We start from the raw sequence: 16,794 nt of genomic DNA, 5'->3' as shown, positions 1-16,794 counted from the left end.
TTAAAAAGAACAGATTTCACTAACTATTGGTGTACAGAGCACAGAGAAAAACTAACCTTTCTGAAAAACTTTTGATTTAGCGATCAGATTATCACGTACTAGGACTCAATCTTAATGATTTGAGAAGGTGGACATATATATGATTATTAACTAGAGCAGACAATATTTTAAGTTGCGAAGTCAGACACATAAACGCACTTCCTCTGAACAAACATACCTTTTCTTCAATGAATTTGTGATTCTGACCCTTAGAATATAGGGGGAGCAGCACTATGTGAAATTAGTCCCTTTTTTGTACCATATTTAAGCATATTTTTCTTAATATCGCATGTGAACAGCTTAGCATAGAGAGATGAAAAATATCACAAATTGATCCAAAAAAATATGAGCGATATGTGCTTATAAACGAAGCCCTTCAAAACATATTTAAAAACTTGAAATGAGGTGTAACAATGGAATGTCGTGTTACGGTCGAACTACTCAACACTTAAAAGCGACAATTTTTACAAACCGTCCCATAAAAATTTGCTAATTTTAGAAGAAAAAATATGATCCAATTCGGAGCTCGCGTTCTCGAATTATTAACGAACATACATACAGAATTTCGCTGTTATATATATAGAAAGATTATTAATTCCATAATACAATCTCATCTCCTTAATACTCTTACTAAGCCACAAAAATACCATTTTTCTCTCGTCTTGCAATATTTAAATGTGTTAAACTATGCGTTTATTATTAAACTTAATACCGAAAAAACTACTTGCAATAGCTACCGCAAAAGGAGAAATTTAGCATAACATTTAAAAATATACTGTTATTTGTCAAACAATTTTCTTAAAATTTCCAACTCCATTTCTTTTTTAACAATAGATTTACTGCTATCAACTTCTGATTATATTTCGTATTATTAATCATAAATACCTGACGTCAATAAAATGACAAATACTTACGCATCCCTGGAGTAAGTTTTTAACTGAATAGAAAATTTTGATAAAATATTTATTCAACAATTTACCATCTGAAATAATTAAAAAATATGATTTTCAGCTGACTTACAAATATTTAAACAATTTTTTGTCCAAATTCGTTAAATGAAATAGTAAATATTGATTCTTAACGCAAATAGAAACTTTTCCGAAATATTTATAATTAAATACACTTTCATATTAATGAAAATAAATTAATACTCCATTAATGTTTAAAAAATAATGTATTCTTAGTAAATTAAAAAAAATATCAAAATTATTTTTCATGAATTAAGAAAGACTGGGAAACAAAATTGAATTAACCATAATTTATTTTCAGTAATATTTTTTGATTACCGCAGAATTTATAAACGTAAAATAATATAATTGATAATTTTATTAAACTTAATGCTTTATCAGACGATAAATTCATTTATTGTTTCAAACTTTTATACGGGAAAATGAGAAAATTGTTTAAAGAAAAATTTTATTCAGTGGAAGTGTTTGTCTGTCATTATTTCATTAAGAATTGTTTTCTTATTTTTCTTTCCTGTACCTTATGTCGTTTGCTCTTAACTAAGATTTTTTTTTTCATCGTCTAACTAAATTATTACAGTGACAAAGGGTTTGGAAGATGTGGTTTTCTTTTTAGTCTTTTGAATTAATTCTTATTTAATGTTTTATCTTGGAAAGAATATTCAACTTTATGAAAGAAGTAAAATTTTTATTTATAATGTTTAGTTTCCCTTAGTTAATTTAATTATTGTCAAGCGTAATTAAAATTTCTTCGTAAAACAAACTGGTAAGGAAATATGTGGATATTTTCATACGTTAAAAGTAATTAAAATGTAAATAATGAAATGAATTTTAATAATTAACAATTTCTCTTAAAAGTGATATGTTTTAATTAGCATTTTCAATTTTAGGAAATTTGTCATGATAATTATCTGTAAATACTTTTTTTCTTTCACTATGCTAATTCTAAATCGTTCATTTTGCACAACAATTCAAGAAAATAGCTAGAATAATTTAAAAGATAATGACATTATCTTTAATGAAAATGCTAACAAGTTGGCAACACTAACGAGTAATGGTGAACTTCAGAATATTTTAAAACAAACCTGTTTTGAAAATCTACGATCCATATAAACAAAATTAGCTATTTCCGTAAGAAATTAAAAATACTATATTGTTGTAAGTTACTTTAAGTAACAATATATTCAAATTTAAAAATTCATTTTATTTATTAGAATAATAGCAAAACTGTTTTGATAATATTAAGTATTTCTAAAATTGCTTAAATTAAAAAAATAAATGAAAGTCAATTATCGTTATTATTTTCTAATGTACGCTAACTGCTTTCACAACAACTTTTCAGCGATTATCTACCTCCAAGGCATTTAATTGTTTTAACAGTCGGCAACTATCTTATTTATGGTGTAACTCATGAGCAATTAATATTACCTAAAAACTTTTGAATAAACTTCATAACATATAGACGAGTGATTTAATTCTTACGTGTTCATTGTACAAAGAATAAACCGAACTGAGGTTTCGGAAATTTGAATGTCCTATTTTAATTTTCAATTTTTGAAAACTATTTGAATGATTCCACTCAAATTTAGATTTCGTGTACCTCACAATACAACATTTGCTTAAAACATTATTACACTAAATAGTAATAAATAATAAAGGTTTTTCTCTTTAAGTAATTTTTTTATGATTTATTTAAATAGTTCCAAAAATGCAGTGAAATACAAAGAAAAAAATATCATTAAAATTCACAAATTTTGGACAGTTTTCTTTTTCTTTTTTTGCTTTGAAATACTCAGGAATACTCTTGAAATACTTTTTTTGCTTTGAAATACTAAGTTTTCTTATAATTGTGTGCAAAATTGTTATGGTTTGCTTAAATAGTTCCAAAATTATAGCAAAATACAGAAAAAATAAACTTAACAATAAAGGGCAAAAATTTTCCACGGTTTTCTGCTTATTTTTTTGCATTGAAATATCTTGGAAATTCTTCTTTTATAATAATTTTGTGCAAAATTGTTATAGTTAATATAAATACTCCAAAAAAAGTAGCGAAATATTGGAAAACAATTAAATTAATTTATAATTATAAAATAAATATAATTATACGCATATATTTATTTATGAAATATATATAATTATTAGTTATATAATAACAATAAAATTAACCCTGAATCCTACGGAGCCAGCAGAATGAAAAAGCAGCACTTTACCAGCATATACCCAGAATATACGTTTTAAAGAGTACGTATTAGTACTAATACGTGATAAGATATGAGAGTTCTGTATTGAGGTCACGTCAGTGAAATCTTGAGGCCATCTTGAATTTACTTTTACTGGATAAAAAATCTGATATATCGTAATTTCTACAGTAAATATTTACTGTAAAATAACGGAATCACTGTAAAAAAATATTACTGTAAAAATCTCGATATAAAATCTTACGGTAAAACAGGACTTCACGGTAAAATTAGTTTTACTGATACTTCACTCGAAGGTACAAGAACTTTTTACCGTAATTTGATCCAGAAATTTTTACAGCGTATGTGCAATTACGACTCTGGACGAGTTAAAGGGCTCAAACTTTTGACGGTTTTCCAAGTAAACTATACGGGCAACATTTATACTAAGAATCAAAAACTGAAACTCTTCCAAATAAGTTACATTTACCATAAAAAGTGCATTTTTATTTATAACTTCGTTACTTTAATTTAGATATACACTACATGCACACTACATTATGTGGTGTGAACATAATTAAATTTAAATTTTTCACTCCAGGTAATTAAGTTTTAAAATATGATCACAAAATTAAAAGTTATTTAGAATGTAAAGTTTTTTTCCCCTTTACTACACACTATTTAAACATTTTCACAATTTAGCACATATTTTTCAGAATTGCATTATAAATGTAAATGCAAATGCGCACGAAACAAAATGACGTGTCTTTCCCGTGTATTTGAATCTTCAAAACTCTATTTTAATTCAATAATTTTTTTTTAGATTTCAAAAGTAAAAGTATATAGTTAATACCATGCTAATTTTCTGACATTTTAAATAAATTTGATATTTTTTAAATTTTTTTTCAGAGTCAATCCGTAGAACTACAGACTACCTCACCACAACATCAGAACCAGGTAAGTAATGAAACGTTTCAAATAATTCCACTTTTTTTCGTAAAATTATTTTCATGATGAAATATCAATGTGTAAGAAAATAACATTTACGAACAATAAATCGAAAACGTAAAATATTTACGAACGTATTATTTAAACACATTTCCTTTGCTAAAATAACACAAGCACGTTTAACTAATCCAGACAATCTATGCATTTTCTCAAAAGAATATCGATTTGTTATTGTAATCAAACATGGTAAAAAACCATTAGTAAGAAGAATAAATCGATGAGTGTTTGATGGCAGGTCAAACTGTATTATTTTTAAAAAATACGAACTTTATTATAACATCCAGCTCTTTCTTTTCACTTGTCTTAAAGTGCAATATTTTAATAAATAATGTAAATGTCATTAAGAAAAAAGTAAGTTTTTGAACATTAAATCAAAAACGTGAAATATTTACGAACGTGTTCTTTAAGCGTTGATTAAACAACACAAACATTTTTAACTAATCCAGACGATGAACACATTTTCTCAAAGGAATATCGATTTGTTCTTGAATTCAAACATGAAATAAATCCAAAGTAAAGAAGAAAAAAATATCAATTCGAGTTTTGAATGGCAGTTCAAGCTGCATTTTTTTCCAAAAATACATCAAACTTTATTATAACATCCAGTTCTTTCGTTTCACTTGTCTTAAAATGCAGGATTCAAATATAATTTTAAAAGAAACGTTTTAGCGGTGTACAGTGTGTATCCATTGTAGCAAAACCTCGAGCTCAATAGAAAAATAAAATGGCTGGTGATTTCACGTGAAGAATTATTTTTCTTGCAATCAGACTTGGCTTTTATTAGAATGAAGCCATGCGACAAATCGAATTCCTTGGAGGGCGTCTTTTCTAAAAATAAAGGGATAGAATTCTTTTTATTTTAAATTTTTGAAAAATACTTCCTTAAACCACATTCATTTATTGGTAAAGTTTTTTTGGGGGTGGTTATTAATCTTTCACGTCATTCCAAGAAAGTAAATAAAAATAATAATTCTTAGAGTTTTCGAACAAAAGCTTATGGAATTGTGTGAATTCTGGGAAACACGGTAAAAATAAATATTAGATTTCTTCTTTTTTATTTAAAGAAATTTTAGATACTTGAAGTATAAAACTGCAGAGCAGCATGCTGAAACAATATACTAAATAATATTTCAGAAAATTTGATAAAAACCAAGTAATGAATCTATAGAAAGATCATTGTTAATCTGTTTATAAAAGAATTAGTTTTGCTAAAAGCCACTTTTAATAGAAGAAAATGCAAAATGCTTCATGGAATCCATTAAACAGTTTTAAAATCCATTGAAGAATAATCAGAAAGCTAATTACAAAATAATTTTTTTCATTGAAATTAGTCCTTGGTGGATGTAAATGTTAAAAGTGATGTTTTTGTGAGTTTTCTAATCAGTTTTCGAGTCCATTGTAGGAATTAAAGAAAACTATTTCTTAGTTCCTTGAAAATTTAATTAAATTAAACAAAAAAACATAAATTAAACTTGTACATTTCTACAAAAATACACTAAAAAATATCATTTACTGAGACTGTAGCTAAGTGAGAGAATTCGATCGCGGATTTGAAATCAGCGACACAAAAATATCTAAGATCTGTTTAAAAAAATGTCTTGTAAAAAATGCTCCCCTGTGTAATCAGGAAGCTAATTACAAAATAATTTAATTTGTTTTATTGAAACCAGTCTCTAGTGAAGAAAGTGCTGAGAGACGTTGAGTTTGCGAACCAATTTTAGAATTCATTATAGTAGTACAAGCTAATTACAAAACAATTTGTTTTATCGAAAGCAACCATTGGTAAACATTCCAAGTGATATTCTATGAGATTCGATTATCAATTATATAATCCATTGAAGGACCATATGAAAGCTAAATAATTCAAAGTAATTATTTTGTTGAAATTAGTCTCAGGTGAAGATAAATGCAAAGAAATATTTTTAAGATTTTGTAAGTCAGTTTTGGAATTCAATGTAGAATTGAGGGAAAGCTGATTGCAAAATAAATAGTTTTATTGAAAACAACTAGACATAGCTGTAATAAAGGTATCCTTTAGATATTTATCATTTGCATCGTTATCACTTTCACAGGAATTGTAATCAATCATCGTATTAATAGGTGCTCATGATAATTATTTCAGTATAAGTTATCATTTATCTTATTCATTGTTATCCTTTATGGCTACCATCGTTATCAATTATGATATTCATGATCATAATTTATCATATACATGGTCATAATTTATCCTATTCATTCTCATCATTTAGAGAATACATCACTGAATTTTCATGGTTATTTCATTATATTTGTTGTTATAATTTATACTTTGAATTATTATCATTTATCATGATAATTATCTAAGTATCAGTTATCTCTTAACTTATTCATTGTTATACTTTATGGCTACCATCATTATCAATTATCATATTCATCATCATAATTTATCATATACATGGTCATAATTTATCCTATTCATCCTCATCATTTAGAGAATACATCACTGAATTTTCATGGTTATTTCCTTGTATTCGGTGTTATAATTTATGCTTTGAGCTATTATCATTTATCAGTTGAATTATTATTTTTTTTCAGCAATTATCATCTGACGTGAACTTAGGTGCATCAATGTAAATTGATTTTTTTCATTCTTTGAAATCGTATAATTAATTTTATAGCTTTTTTTCAGCACATAGTGCCAAAGTTGTTTTATGATACTTAAAATAAAGCAGCCGTTACATAGTAAAATCAATACTCATATCAGTTCGAAACTATTATAACTTTTGAAATATGTATTAAATATAGCATAACTAGGTTTATAAAAAGTTTTATTATGAAAAAAAAATAGCAAAAGTCATGAATAACAATAAAATATGCATTACTTTATGCTTGAAAACAACCCAATTTTAACAATAGAATAAAATTTCCTGTAACCCTATTTATGTTAAGACCTTACAACTACTTTTTTTCCAGCACCCAAACTCCATATAAACTAGATTGTTAAAAATAAGTTTTGAGAAACCTAGCTAATAATCAACATATATCGGTAAAATAAAACTCTTCAATATGACTTGGAAATCCGTGAATATTTATGCTCTACAGGCAGCTATATTCCTTTTCCGATATTCAACCAATAAGAAAAGGTGAAGTTTCAGGTTTTATTTTGAATCCAATGGTAATGTCTCAGCATAAAACATACCATTGTGACTTATCGATACCTCTTTGCTTAACGTCTTGCACTACTCAGAGCATCCAAAATGAGAAATCCTGAGCAATGGCATAACACTGGATTGAAATTCGATAAGAAGACCACCATAGAGTGACTTTGCTTTTACACCCCACCATCAGAGGGAGCTCAAGCATAAAATTGGATTTTTTCCCTACTTTTTTCCCTATTTTTTTTCTTCTTCCTAAGTGAGTTTAAGCAAAGAAGATCCTTGGCGAGATTTTTTAGTTGGCTGGAATTTCATTCTTTCCATAAGCTGAGGCAGTCAACCTGACGGCTTATTAGTTTGGAGACTCTGTCTAGACGTATATCCTTTTATGCCAAGTCCCCGGATTTAAAAATTTTCCAGACTACCGGCATTTTTACTTCTCAAACTTTTCCCAGTTTGCACTTCTAATTCAATTTCTCTGCGAGATTAAACTGTTTTGATAACTCTACACAGTGAAGATTTTAATTAGAGTAAATAGAGTCGCATCATATAATTGAATTATTGTTTAAGCAGAAAATGAAGTGTTCTTTTTTTTAAATTTTAATATTAGCATTCATAGTTCTTCTAAAACAAAAATATGAGTATTTAACATTATCTGAAACTCCAACAAAACTTAAGGGTTATAAAATGCAGAAATTAAAGAAATGATTGATTTGGTGGTCGTTTATTTTTCTTAACTTGAAATAATAATTGTGAATAGTTAATTGTTGTCTGAAGCACTTATCACCAATAATGAGAAAAGAAATTTTAAATGTTGTAATCGAGCAATTATTTGCTCAAGTTTCATTAGTAATTGTTATTATTTATTTGCTTTTGTTGGCATGATAAAATCATTTATTAAATCTTATCTTAAATTAAGAGTACTTAAAAATTTTAAATTGAAAAAAAAATGTCAAATTTTATTCAGAGAATATGAAGTTTACAATCATTAAATTTTCAACCGCTTACAGATTTTAATTAGAATAAATAGTCTTGTATAATATAAAATAAGATAATTTCAGCAGTAAATTATTAAATTTTTATTAAAAGTTCATATTATATTTTTTTCTATAATAAATCCTACTAACAGTAATTTTTTAAATTTTAAAACCGTAGTAGTAATTAATATTCATAAAAAATAGTGAAATCTCATGAAAAGACGATCGATTTCCCTGTCACAGTAATTACCACTTTAAGAAATTCTGAGACATTATCGGATTAAATTTATTCGGAATAATAATCAAACAATTAATTGCTGTCTAAATTTTTTGTATCATTTCTAAAATGATAAATTGTAATTGTCGTTATTATATACTGTTAATAAGTTAATACTTTAAATAAACTTAAAACGATGAAACAACTTTCAAACCTCATATTTATTAATATGAAAGTTTTTTTAAAAAAAAATTTATAAAAAAATGCTGCTTTCTAATTTGAAATTTCATGCAATATTTAAATTCTTGATAAGTAAATAAAAATAAAAGAAGTAAAAAATATTTACTGCGTTATTACAGATTCGAACATTAATTATGTAGTTCTTTGCTTCTTTATCTATGAATTGTTGTATATCTGTGGTATAGTTTATTGTAGTTTATCTAAGAATCACGTTTTATCTGTGGTATAGAAGTCATCTAAGAATCGCAGTTTATCTGTGGTGTAGTTCCTTGCTGTTTTATCTATGAATTGCGGTATATCTGTGGTATACTGTGCTTATATGTGCTTATATGTGCTGTGTGGATATATGTATTTTTCATATAGTTCACTGTAGTTTATCTAAGAATCACGTTTTATCTGTGGTATAGAAGTCATCTAAGAATCGCAGTTTATCTGTGGTGTAGTTCTTTGCTGTTTTATCTATGAATTGCGGTATATCTGTGGTATACTGTGCTTATATGTGTTGTGTGGATATATGTGTTTTGCATATAGTTCACTGTAGTTTATCTAAGAATCACGTTTTATCTGTGGTATAGAAGTCATCTAAGAATCGCAGTTTATCTGTGGTGTAGTTCTTTGCTGCTTTATCTATGAATTGCAGTATATCTGTGGTATACTGTGCTTATATGTGTTGTGTGGATATATGTGCTTTGAATATAGTTTATTGTAGTTTAGCTAAGAATCACGTTTTATCTCTGGTATAGAAGTCATCTAAGAATCGCTGTTTATCCATGGTGTAGTTCTTTGCTGCCTTATCTATGAATTGCGGTATATCTGTGGTATACTGTGCTTATATGTGTTGTGTGGATATATGTGCTTTGAATATAGTTTATTGTAGTTTATCTAAGAATCACGTTTTATCTGTAGTATAGAAGTCATCTAAGAATCGCTGTTTATCCGTGGTGTAGTTATTTGCTGCTTTATCTATGAATTGCGGTATATCTGTGGTATACTGTGCTTATATGTGTTGTGTGGATATATGTGCTTTGAATATAGTTCATTGTAGTTTAGCTAAGAATCACGTTTTATCTCTGGTATAGAAGTCATTTAAGAATCACAGTTAATCCATGGTGTAGTTCTTTGCTGCTTTATCTATGAATTGCGGTATATCTGTGACATAGTTCCTTGCAGTTTATCTATGGATTGTGGTTTATCTATGACCTGGTTCTCTTCGATTGATTTACAATCCTTTATGACCTGATTGTTTTTGCTTATCTACAATCTGTGGTTTATCCATGGCCAGATTCATTAAATGGCTTGGTTTCAAGTTTCTTAGTGACATCATCTTGTCTTGACAAAATGAAACTATAAATACTTTTTTTTTAATGCTAATAATACTTTGCTCAAAAGTGATAAAATCTGAAGATGTTTCCAGGTAAAATATTGTTTCACGTTGTTTTGCTCACGCTGGATTTTTCGCATGATGTCTTACCTGCGTGAGATTCTGTGGCTCTTTAATCTGTTCGTATGAGATTCTCTCTCAAGTTGTTTTGTCAATATGCGAATCCGTTCCATGATACTTGGTGCAAGTAAGATCCTGCTTTGCGCGATATATTCTTATATATAACTTTGCTTGAGATTCAGTTCCACAACATTTTAACACCAATTACTACTATTTTATTATCTATTATGCGTTTAACGGGGGAAAAATGTTAAAGAGCCAATTGAAAATGAAAACCATTTAACCTGAACAATGGCGATTAAATTTTAAAACCATTTTGCAAATAACTGTGGAATTTATTTATCTACGATTATAGTACACCCAATTTGGTGGATCAAGTCCACCTTATTATGCGAGGACGCTATTAAAAAATATTTGTAGTGAATTGTAAACACAACTTGTAAAGTTAAAGAATCCGAAAAACAGATCCTCTACAATGAAAATCCACAATTACTCAACTATTAAATTAGAATTGTAAGCATTTAAATACTAAATATTAGACTCTAACATTAAAGTCAAAGTCATTTCTTTTAGCCAAAGAATATCTAAAGGCATATTTGAACTGAAACGCTTTTTTTTTTATTTCGATTTCACATTCGATAAACATGACTATATTCCAATAACATTTCCATTTTTCTCTTGCCTCTGGTTCCAGCATGTTTCACTATATTCCATTTTCTTCAAACTCTATAGAATTTTTTATCACCACCACCCACAAAGAATAATGATTTTGAAGCCTACCACGCTAAATAGGATCTGCAGACTTTGTGCTGTAATTGGCAAGAGGTTGGCAACGCGAAAAGAAGGCACCCCGCCAAGCTACTTCCCTTTGTATACAAGGGAGTGAGATGCATTTTTACCTCGTGTTTTCTTATGAAGGAAAGGATGTTGCTCGATTTTTCGAGCGCAGAGCACGTGTGAGAATGTTCTTTTTTTCACTCTGGAGTACATGTTGAGTCTTTATTATTCTGCACCCCCTGCCGTATTCGTAGCGAGTTTGCCGGTGGCTAGAAAGTTTGGATTTTTTCTCCTTGCATTAGATTGAAATTTTTATATTCCTCTCTGTATAACTTAAAGGGAGATTTCATCCGTATCTGGCATCATTGAATATAAAGCATTATTTGATGTGGTTATATTCTGTGAATCATATATGGTAGAATATCTGGAATAAATTAGGTAAACAATTCTCAAGATTTAAGTATTTTTACAATTTTTATTCTTTTTCGCAATTGTTGTGGTATTAAATTTGCAATTTATGAATCGCTTGTAAATGAACAGCTGGAAAAATTGGGTTATTTTCACGAAAGGTAGCACATACATGTAATATAATTGTCAATTTAAGTAACATCTGAAACAAACAATGTAATATACCATGCAATCAATGTAAAATGCCATACAATCAATGCAACACGTAATACAATCAATACATCTTACACCGCAAGGGCTACTGTGATAGAGCGATCTCCAACCAATCAAGTGGCATGAGTACTATTCCCGGTGGTGGCTTGTTGATACAAATTCTGTGTCCAGCTCGCAGGGTACACCGGGCTAAATTACGTAAAATATTTTAAGTGATAAAAGGATCATGGCTTAAAATCCCCCTTGCCATCACGCTAACTGTGGGAGGTTTTCGTGATTTTAATCTCAATATACCGGCAATGCAAGTTAGTTTTAGAAAAAACTTCCTCCACAAAGGTTATTTAGTCCCAATGTTGAATCCAAAAATTCTCGTGCCTTTTGGGTTGGGTTCAAAAGTACAAAACTACGAAGTTGAACGCGAATAGTTAAAAATGAACGGATCATAAAATAAAATAAATACATCATGTCATACAATCAATGTAACATGCTTGCAATCAATGTAACATGCCGTGCAAAAAACGCAACAAGCCTTTCAATTAATGCCACATGACTTATAAATAATGTAACATGCAATGCAAGTAAAAAACAAGCGATGTCAGTAAAAAACAAGTGATGAACAAAACACGTCATAAGAAAAAAAGCTTTGCAAGTAAAATTTATGCAATAAATTCCAAACAAGTAAAATTCACACATGAAATGTGGCAAGAAATACAAGTAAAAGGCCATGTAAGTAATGTAACGAATCAAGGGCATGCTTCAAAATATTTTGTTAATTGACTATCCAGGAGCCTTTGACCAACTCGCATCGTTGGTTTGATATGTTTTTTGGGGCTGTTTAAAGAATGAGGCATCTACACGGAAATTCCCAACAAATAAGATACTGTAAATATTGCTACTGCTTCTGCGATACAAGAAATCCCCCTCGATATTTTGAAATGCGTTATTAAAAATATTCCGTAAGCAAAATTCAGCTTTGTTTCCAAGAAAAAGTGGTGTTTTTAAACTTCTATAATAAATAAGAGTATTTAATCACAGGCATGAAAATTATTGTTTTAGATTTTGCTGTTTCTGTATGTTAAATTCACGAATCCTCAGGCACTCTTAGAACATTAGTCCAAGACAGGACTCCCCTCATTATTTTCAACTTTAAAGCGCCATTATATTTATAAAAATGAGTGCCACGCTGTTCTGGAATCAATAGAACCACAAAACTTCGAAATCTGAAACGTAATTTAGTTCTTTTACTTGTTTAGTGAATGACCTGCCATTTCTGACAGGCGTTAACTTCAGTTTCAAAAACTTAAATAACACATGAGTGAAAGAAAAATAAAGAAGTGAACGTTGCGGACTGAACAGAAAATGAAACTAGTGGCACACAAAAAGAAAAACTAAAACCAGACAAAAAAAGAAAGAATTGTTAGAAAAAAAAGAATGCTGAGCATAGAACATATCTGCTATGTTCGAAAGTATTAGGAAGAACGAGGTGTCGCGGAAGGAAGTAGTTCTGCAGCGGACACCTGTTTCGTTTTGTGCAAGATACTCTCTTCGGCGGATGGATACGGACGCGAACAATAAACGAAATGATTCAACGGGATGTTCTCAAAAGGGGGACGATCTCAAACTCGTTTTTATCTATTTTCTGTTCTGAGAACACAAAAATGACAGACATATTCTTAAAAAAATATTTTTTCGAAAAAAGTCTGTATCGTCACTTTTTTTTTTTTAAAGGAATGAAATCTTTTTAAGTGTGTCTTGACATTTGCGTTCTAAACCAAAGAAAGATTTCTGTGTTTGCCTATTCTCTTTACGTCGAAGCCACAGAAAATGAAATCTTTAAAAAATGTCCAGACCGTCAAAAAAGTTTTTTGTGAGTTAAGTAAAGGTTTTCTGAATTTTTTCGGTGATTTTCTTTCGTTGAATTTTTCTATATAAATACATTATAAAGAAGCTTAAAATGCACAATGTTATTAATATATTTTTTAACGACATTTCACTGTTTTTTATTTGTCATTATTGTTTGTCTGATTTTTTTTGTTCAGTATAAAATATTTAGAAAAAAAGTACTCATACGAGTTTGGTTTTGCTGTTATAGACGCACTGGACTTACACTAACGGACTGAGCTGTTGATGTTTTGGCATTCATCCTTAAGGCTGGTTTTCGAAGGCTCCGTCTTAATAAGAAATTATGCTTTTTTTGCTAATAATATGCTATTTTTATAACTGTTATGAGTATCCAACAGTTACTCACGACTGTTAAGTCAAGTTTAGGCTACCTATAGCCAGCGCTATCTACGCTTATTTTGAAAATGGGGCAAAACGCAAATATGGAGGAAAGCCACAGTTTTGTGAAAATGAAAAGCGCTTGTGGCCTAATTTTTTAATATTTAAAATCGTACTCCAATACTCCTTTATTAGGCTCATAAAAATTTGCAAAAACTGAGGATAAGGCAGTGATTTTAACAATTTTCATCTAAGTGGAAAAATGTCGCCAAATTGGCGATTTTTGAAAAAGTTTAGTAGCTTTTAAAATATTTAAGTTATTTGTCTGATATATATATATATATATATATATATATATATATATATATATATATATATATATATATATATATATATATATATATATATATATATATATATATATATATATATATATATATATAGCAGTGACAGAGCTTTGAAAAGCAGAGTTAAGATAGTTTTTCGAAGACCTGTCACCAAGGAAAATAATAATTTAAAGAAGTCACTGCTTAGGTGCCTTACACGTGAAGCAGATTGATGACTTTAAACTGTATATATCATTTTGCCGGGAAGAATCGTCTGGGCCTTAGAACGAACAAGTAACTTAAATATTTCAAAAGTTATTTAACTTGGCAGCCAAATTGCCAATTTGGCTACCTTTCTCCATTTAGATAAAAGTTATCAAAATCACTGCCTTATTCTCAGTTTCAGCAAAATTTTATGACCGCAGATATTCCGTGTCACTAAGGTGCGATTGGATAAATTGAAGTCTGATAAGACGCACAACATTTAGTATGCACAATTGAACCATAGTCAGCGAGAGCTCCACCCACGACACCGACTGTCCGCCATCTTCTTGATAGAATAACATTAAAATGGAAACGAATATAAATCTTTTCGGTAAAAAATCTTCTACTTCAAAACATTTAAAATTCGCTCGACAAATTATTTCTAAGGGTTTTAATGATTAAAAAAAAATGCAATAATTACGAAAAATAATTTTCTTAAATAACATTTTCCTTTTCATTGGGATGTAATATTTAAAATTCTTTTTCTGAATCGAAGTATCGTTTTTAACAAATGGTCAAGCTCAGGAATATTCGTACTTGTTAGTACTCATTAGGAGATTTTTTCTACTTCAAAATTTAAGCCCCGAGGTGCCTTTGTAAACTTTTCTATGTTTCATTTGTGTGTGGGAAAGGATCTTTCGACAATGTCAACCTTCATCTATCAAAAGATCCCCAAGATTGGACCCAGTTAACATGCCTTATATACTAGTGAATTGGTATTTAATAATTATGGTGGTGGTTTTGCCACAATAGTTCCCTACCACAATTTTATGAGGGATAGAGTTCAATGAACGGATATCATTGGTTGACTCGTTGCCGTTTTCTTACAAAAGACTGAGAGAGCTGTAATAAGTCCACCGGATTTCGAGCGTTGGCGGTGAGGGCTGTATTAAGTTCATTAGGTTTTGAGCGTTATCCGTGAGAGCTGTATTAAGTTCACGGTTGTGTGCGTAGTTGCTCCTGTGTAGCTACTACCAGTCAAGTGTGTCCGGAAGCCCGTTGTGTGCTATAGATACCGAGTAGCAACAGCGTGAGGAAGACAATGACACCGTCACAAATAACAAGTTTGTCCCAATTCTTGATCTAAAAGCTCGCTTGTTTTTTAGATTGAGTTCAGAATTACAACGAAGGCTAACGTAGTTGAACTCTGATCGTTGTAAACTCAGAATTGGGTCTGCTGTTCAATGCTGGCTGTAAAATAAAATGAAATAACTCTCACAAAACATACTTAGAAAATATTTTTAGAAAACAAACTCTTTATTTAAAATGATTATGAAGCATCCTATTTTTCTATTTTATTTTATATTAGCCGTAGCTATTAGACAAAGACTGCATTTTTATTAGCTGCAAATAAGAACTTTTAATAACTTATGAAATCCTCCTTTTCGATATCATCTGGCTATAAAAACAAATACCAGATGATCCCAACTACTGATATTTAACCACTTGAATAAACACAGATATCTTGGTGGCTGTAAAGCGATACATGATATTCCAAATTAACCAAGTAGATTTGCACTGGGCATCTTGGATACGGGAAATACCCTACTCTCCATTTACACGAGAGTCGACGTCAGGATCGTGACGTCACAAGAAGAATGAAAACCTGATTTTTCACTCCCTAGTCTTGAAGCCTGTTTTCAGGAAAGCATTACAGGGCAAAAACAATTTCGAGTCAGACCAGAATTCAGGCACACAGTAATTGACACTTTGAGGAACATGGTTTTTTTCTCCTATCCTTGCAACGTGTGACTCTTAACATAAGGCGTAATATAAATTTGAGAAACCTTTCTTCAGTCATGCGACGTCATATTTTAGTCTTCGTGTAAATAGGGTTTTGAAGACCACTCTTTTTTCATATTTGGAATCCTTATTAAAAATGAAGACGATGATTCATATACTTTTTTATTTTATTTTCATCGTCAATTCAGGCATTTTGCAGGACAGATTTGTTGGAGGCTTTTTCAGGGACACCATAATAGATGGGCCATTGTTGCCCCCACAGTAAGGACAGATAGCATAGAGAATGAAAGAATACCCATGTCTTGCCCGGGATTCGAAACCAGAATCTTTCCGATGCAAGGGCAGTTCCCTGATCCCTACACAGTTCGGTCGGCTGATTCATATACGTTAGAAGCTGTAAATTTCTACGTAAGAGAAGGAAGCGCAAAAAGAAAAAAAGAAAAAAAAACTTCACAAAAATTTTTAATTACCGTATAAAAAACTCGGGTGTACAGAACATCAAAGCTTTTTGTGACAGAAGACTTGAAGATAGTTCTAGTAATTGATTGTACATTTTTCTTGATTTCCTTAAGCAGGCTGACAGGTCTTTCATATAACCACCCTCTTTAACTGTTATTTTTTAGATTTTGTCAGAATTTTATCCTT

General features: G+C 29.8%; 1 protein-coding gene across 3 annotated transcripts in view; it reads left to right on the top strand.

The window, feature by feature from the left end:
• LOC107453302 (suppressor of lurcher protein 1) overlaps window positions 1-16,794 on the top strand; it is a 1,096,374-nt gene that overhangs the window by 463,831 nt on the left and 615,749 nt on the right. For all 3 annotated transcript variants that reach the window (XM_071184104.2, XM_071184106.2, XM_071184105.2), the window contains exon 8: window positions 4,091-4,138. In XM_071184104.2, coding sequence (XP_071040205.1) covers window positions 4,091-4,138 — 48 coding nt within the window. The remainder of the gene's footprint in view (window positions 1-4,090; window positions 4,139-16,794) is intronic.

Source organism: Parasteatoda tepidariorum, chromosome 10, assembly GCF_982258835.1.
Source record: "Parasteatoda tepidariorum strain Cologne lab strain chromosome 10, Ptep-v5.0, whole genome shotgun sequence".
NCBI lineage: Eukaryota > Metazoa > Arthropoda > Arachnida > Araneae > Theridiidae > Parasteatoda > Parasteatoda tepidariorum.
Note: the sequence above shows the minus strand (reverse complement) of the source record. Positions and strands in the feature narration are given on the sequence as shown.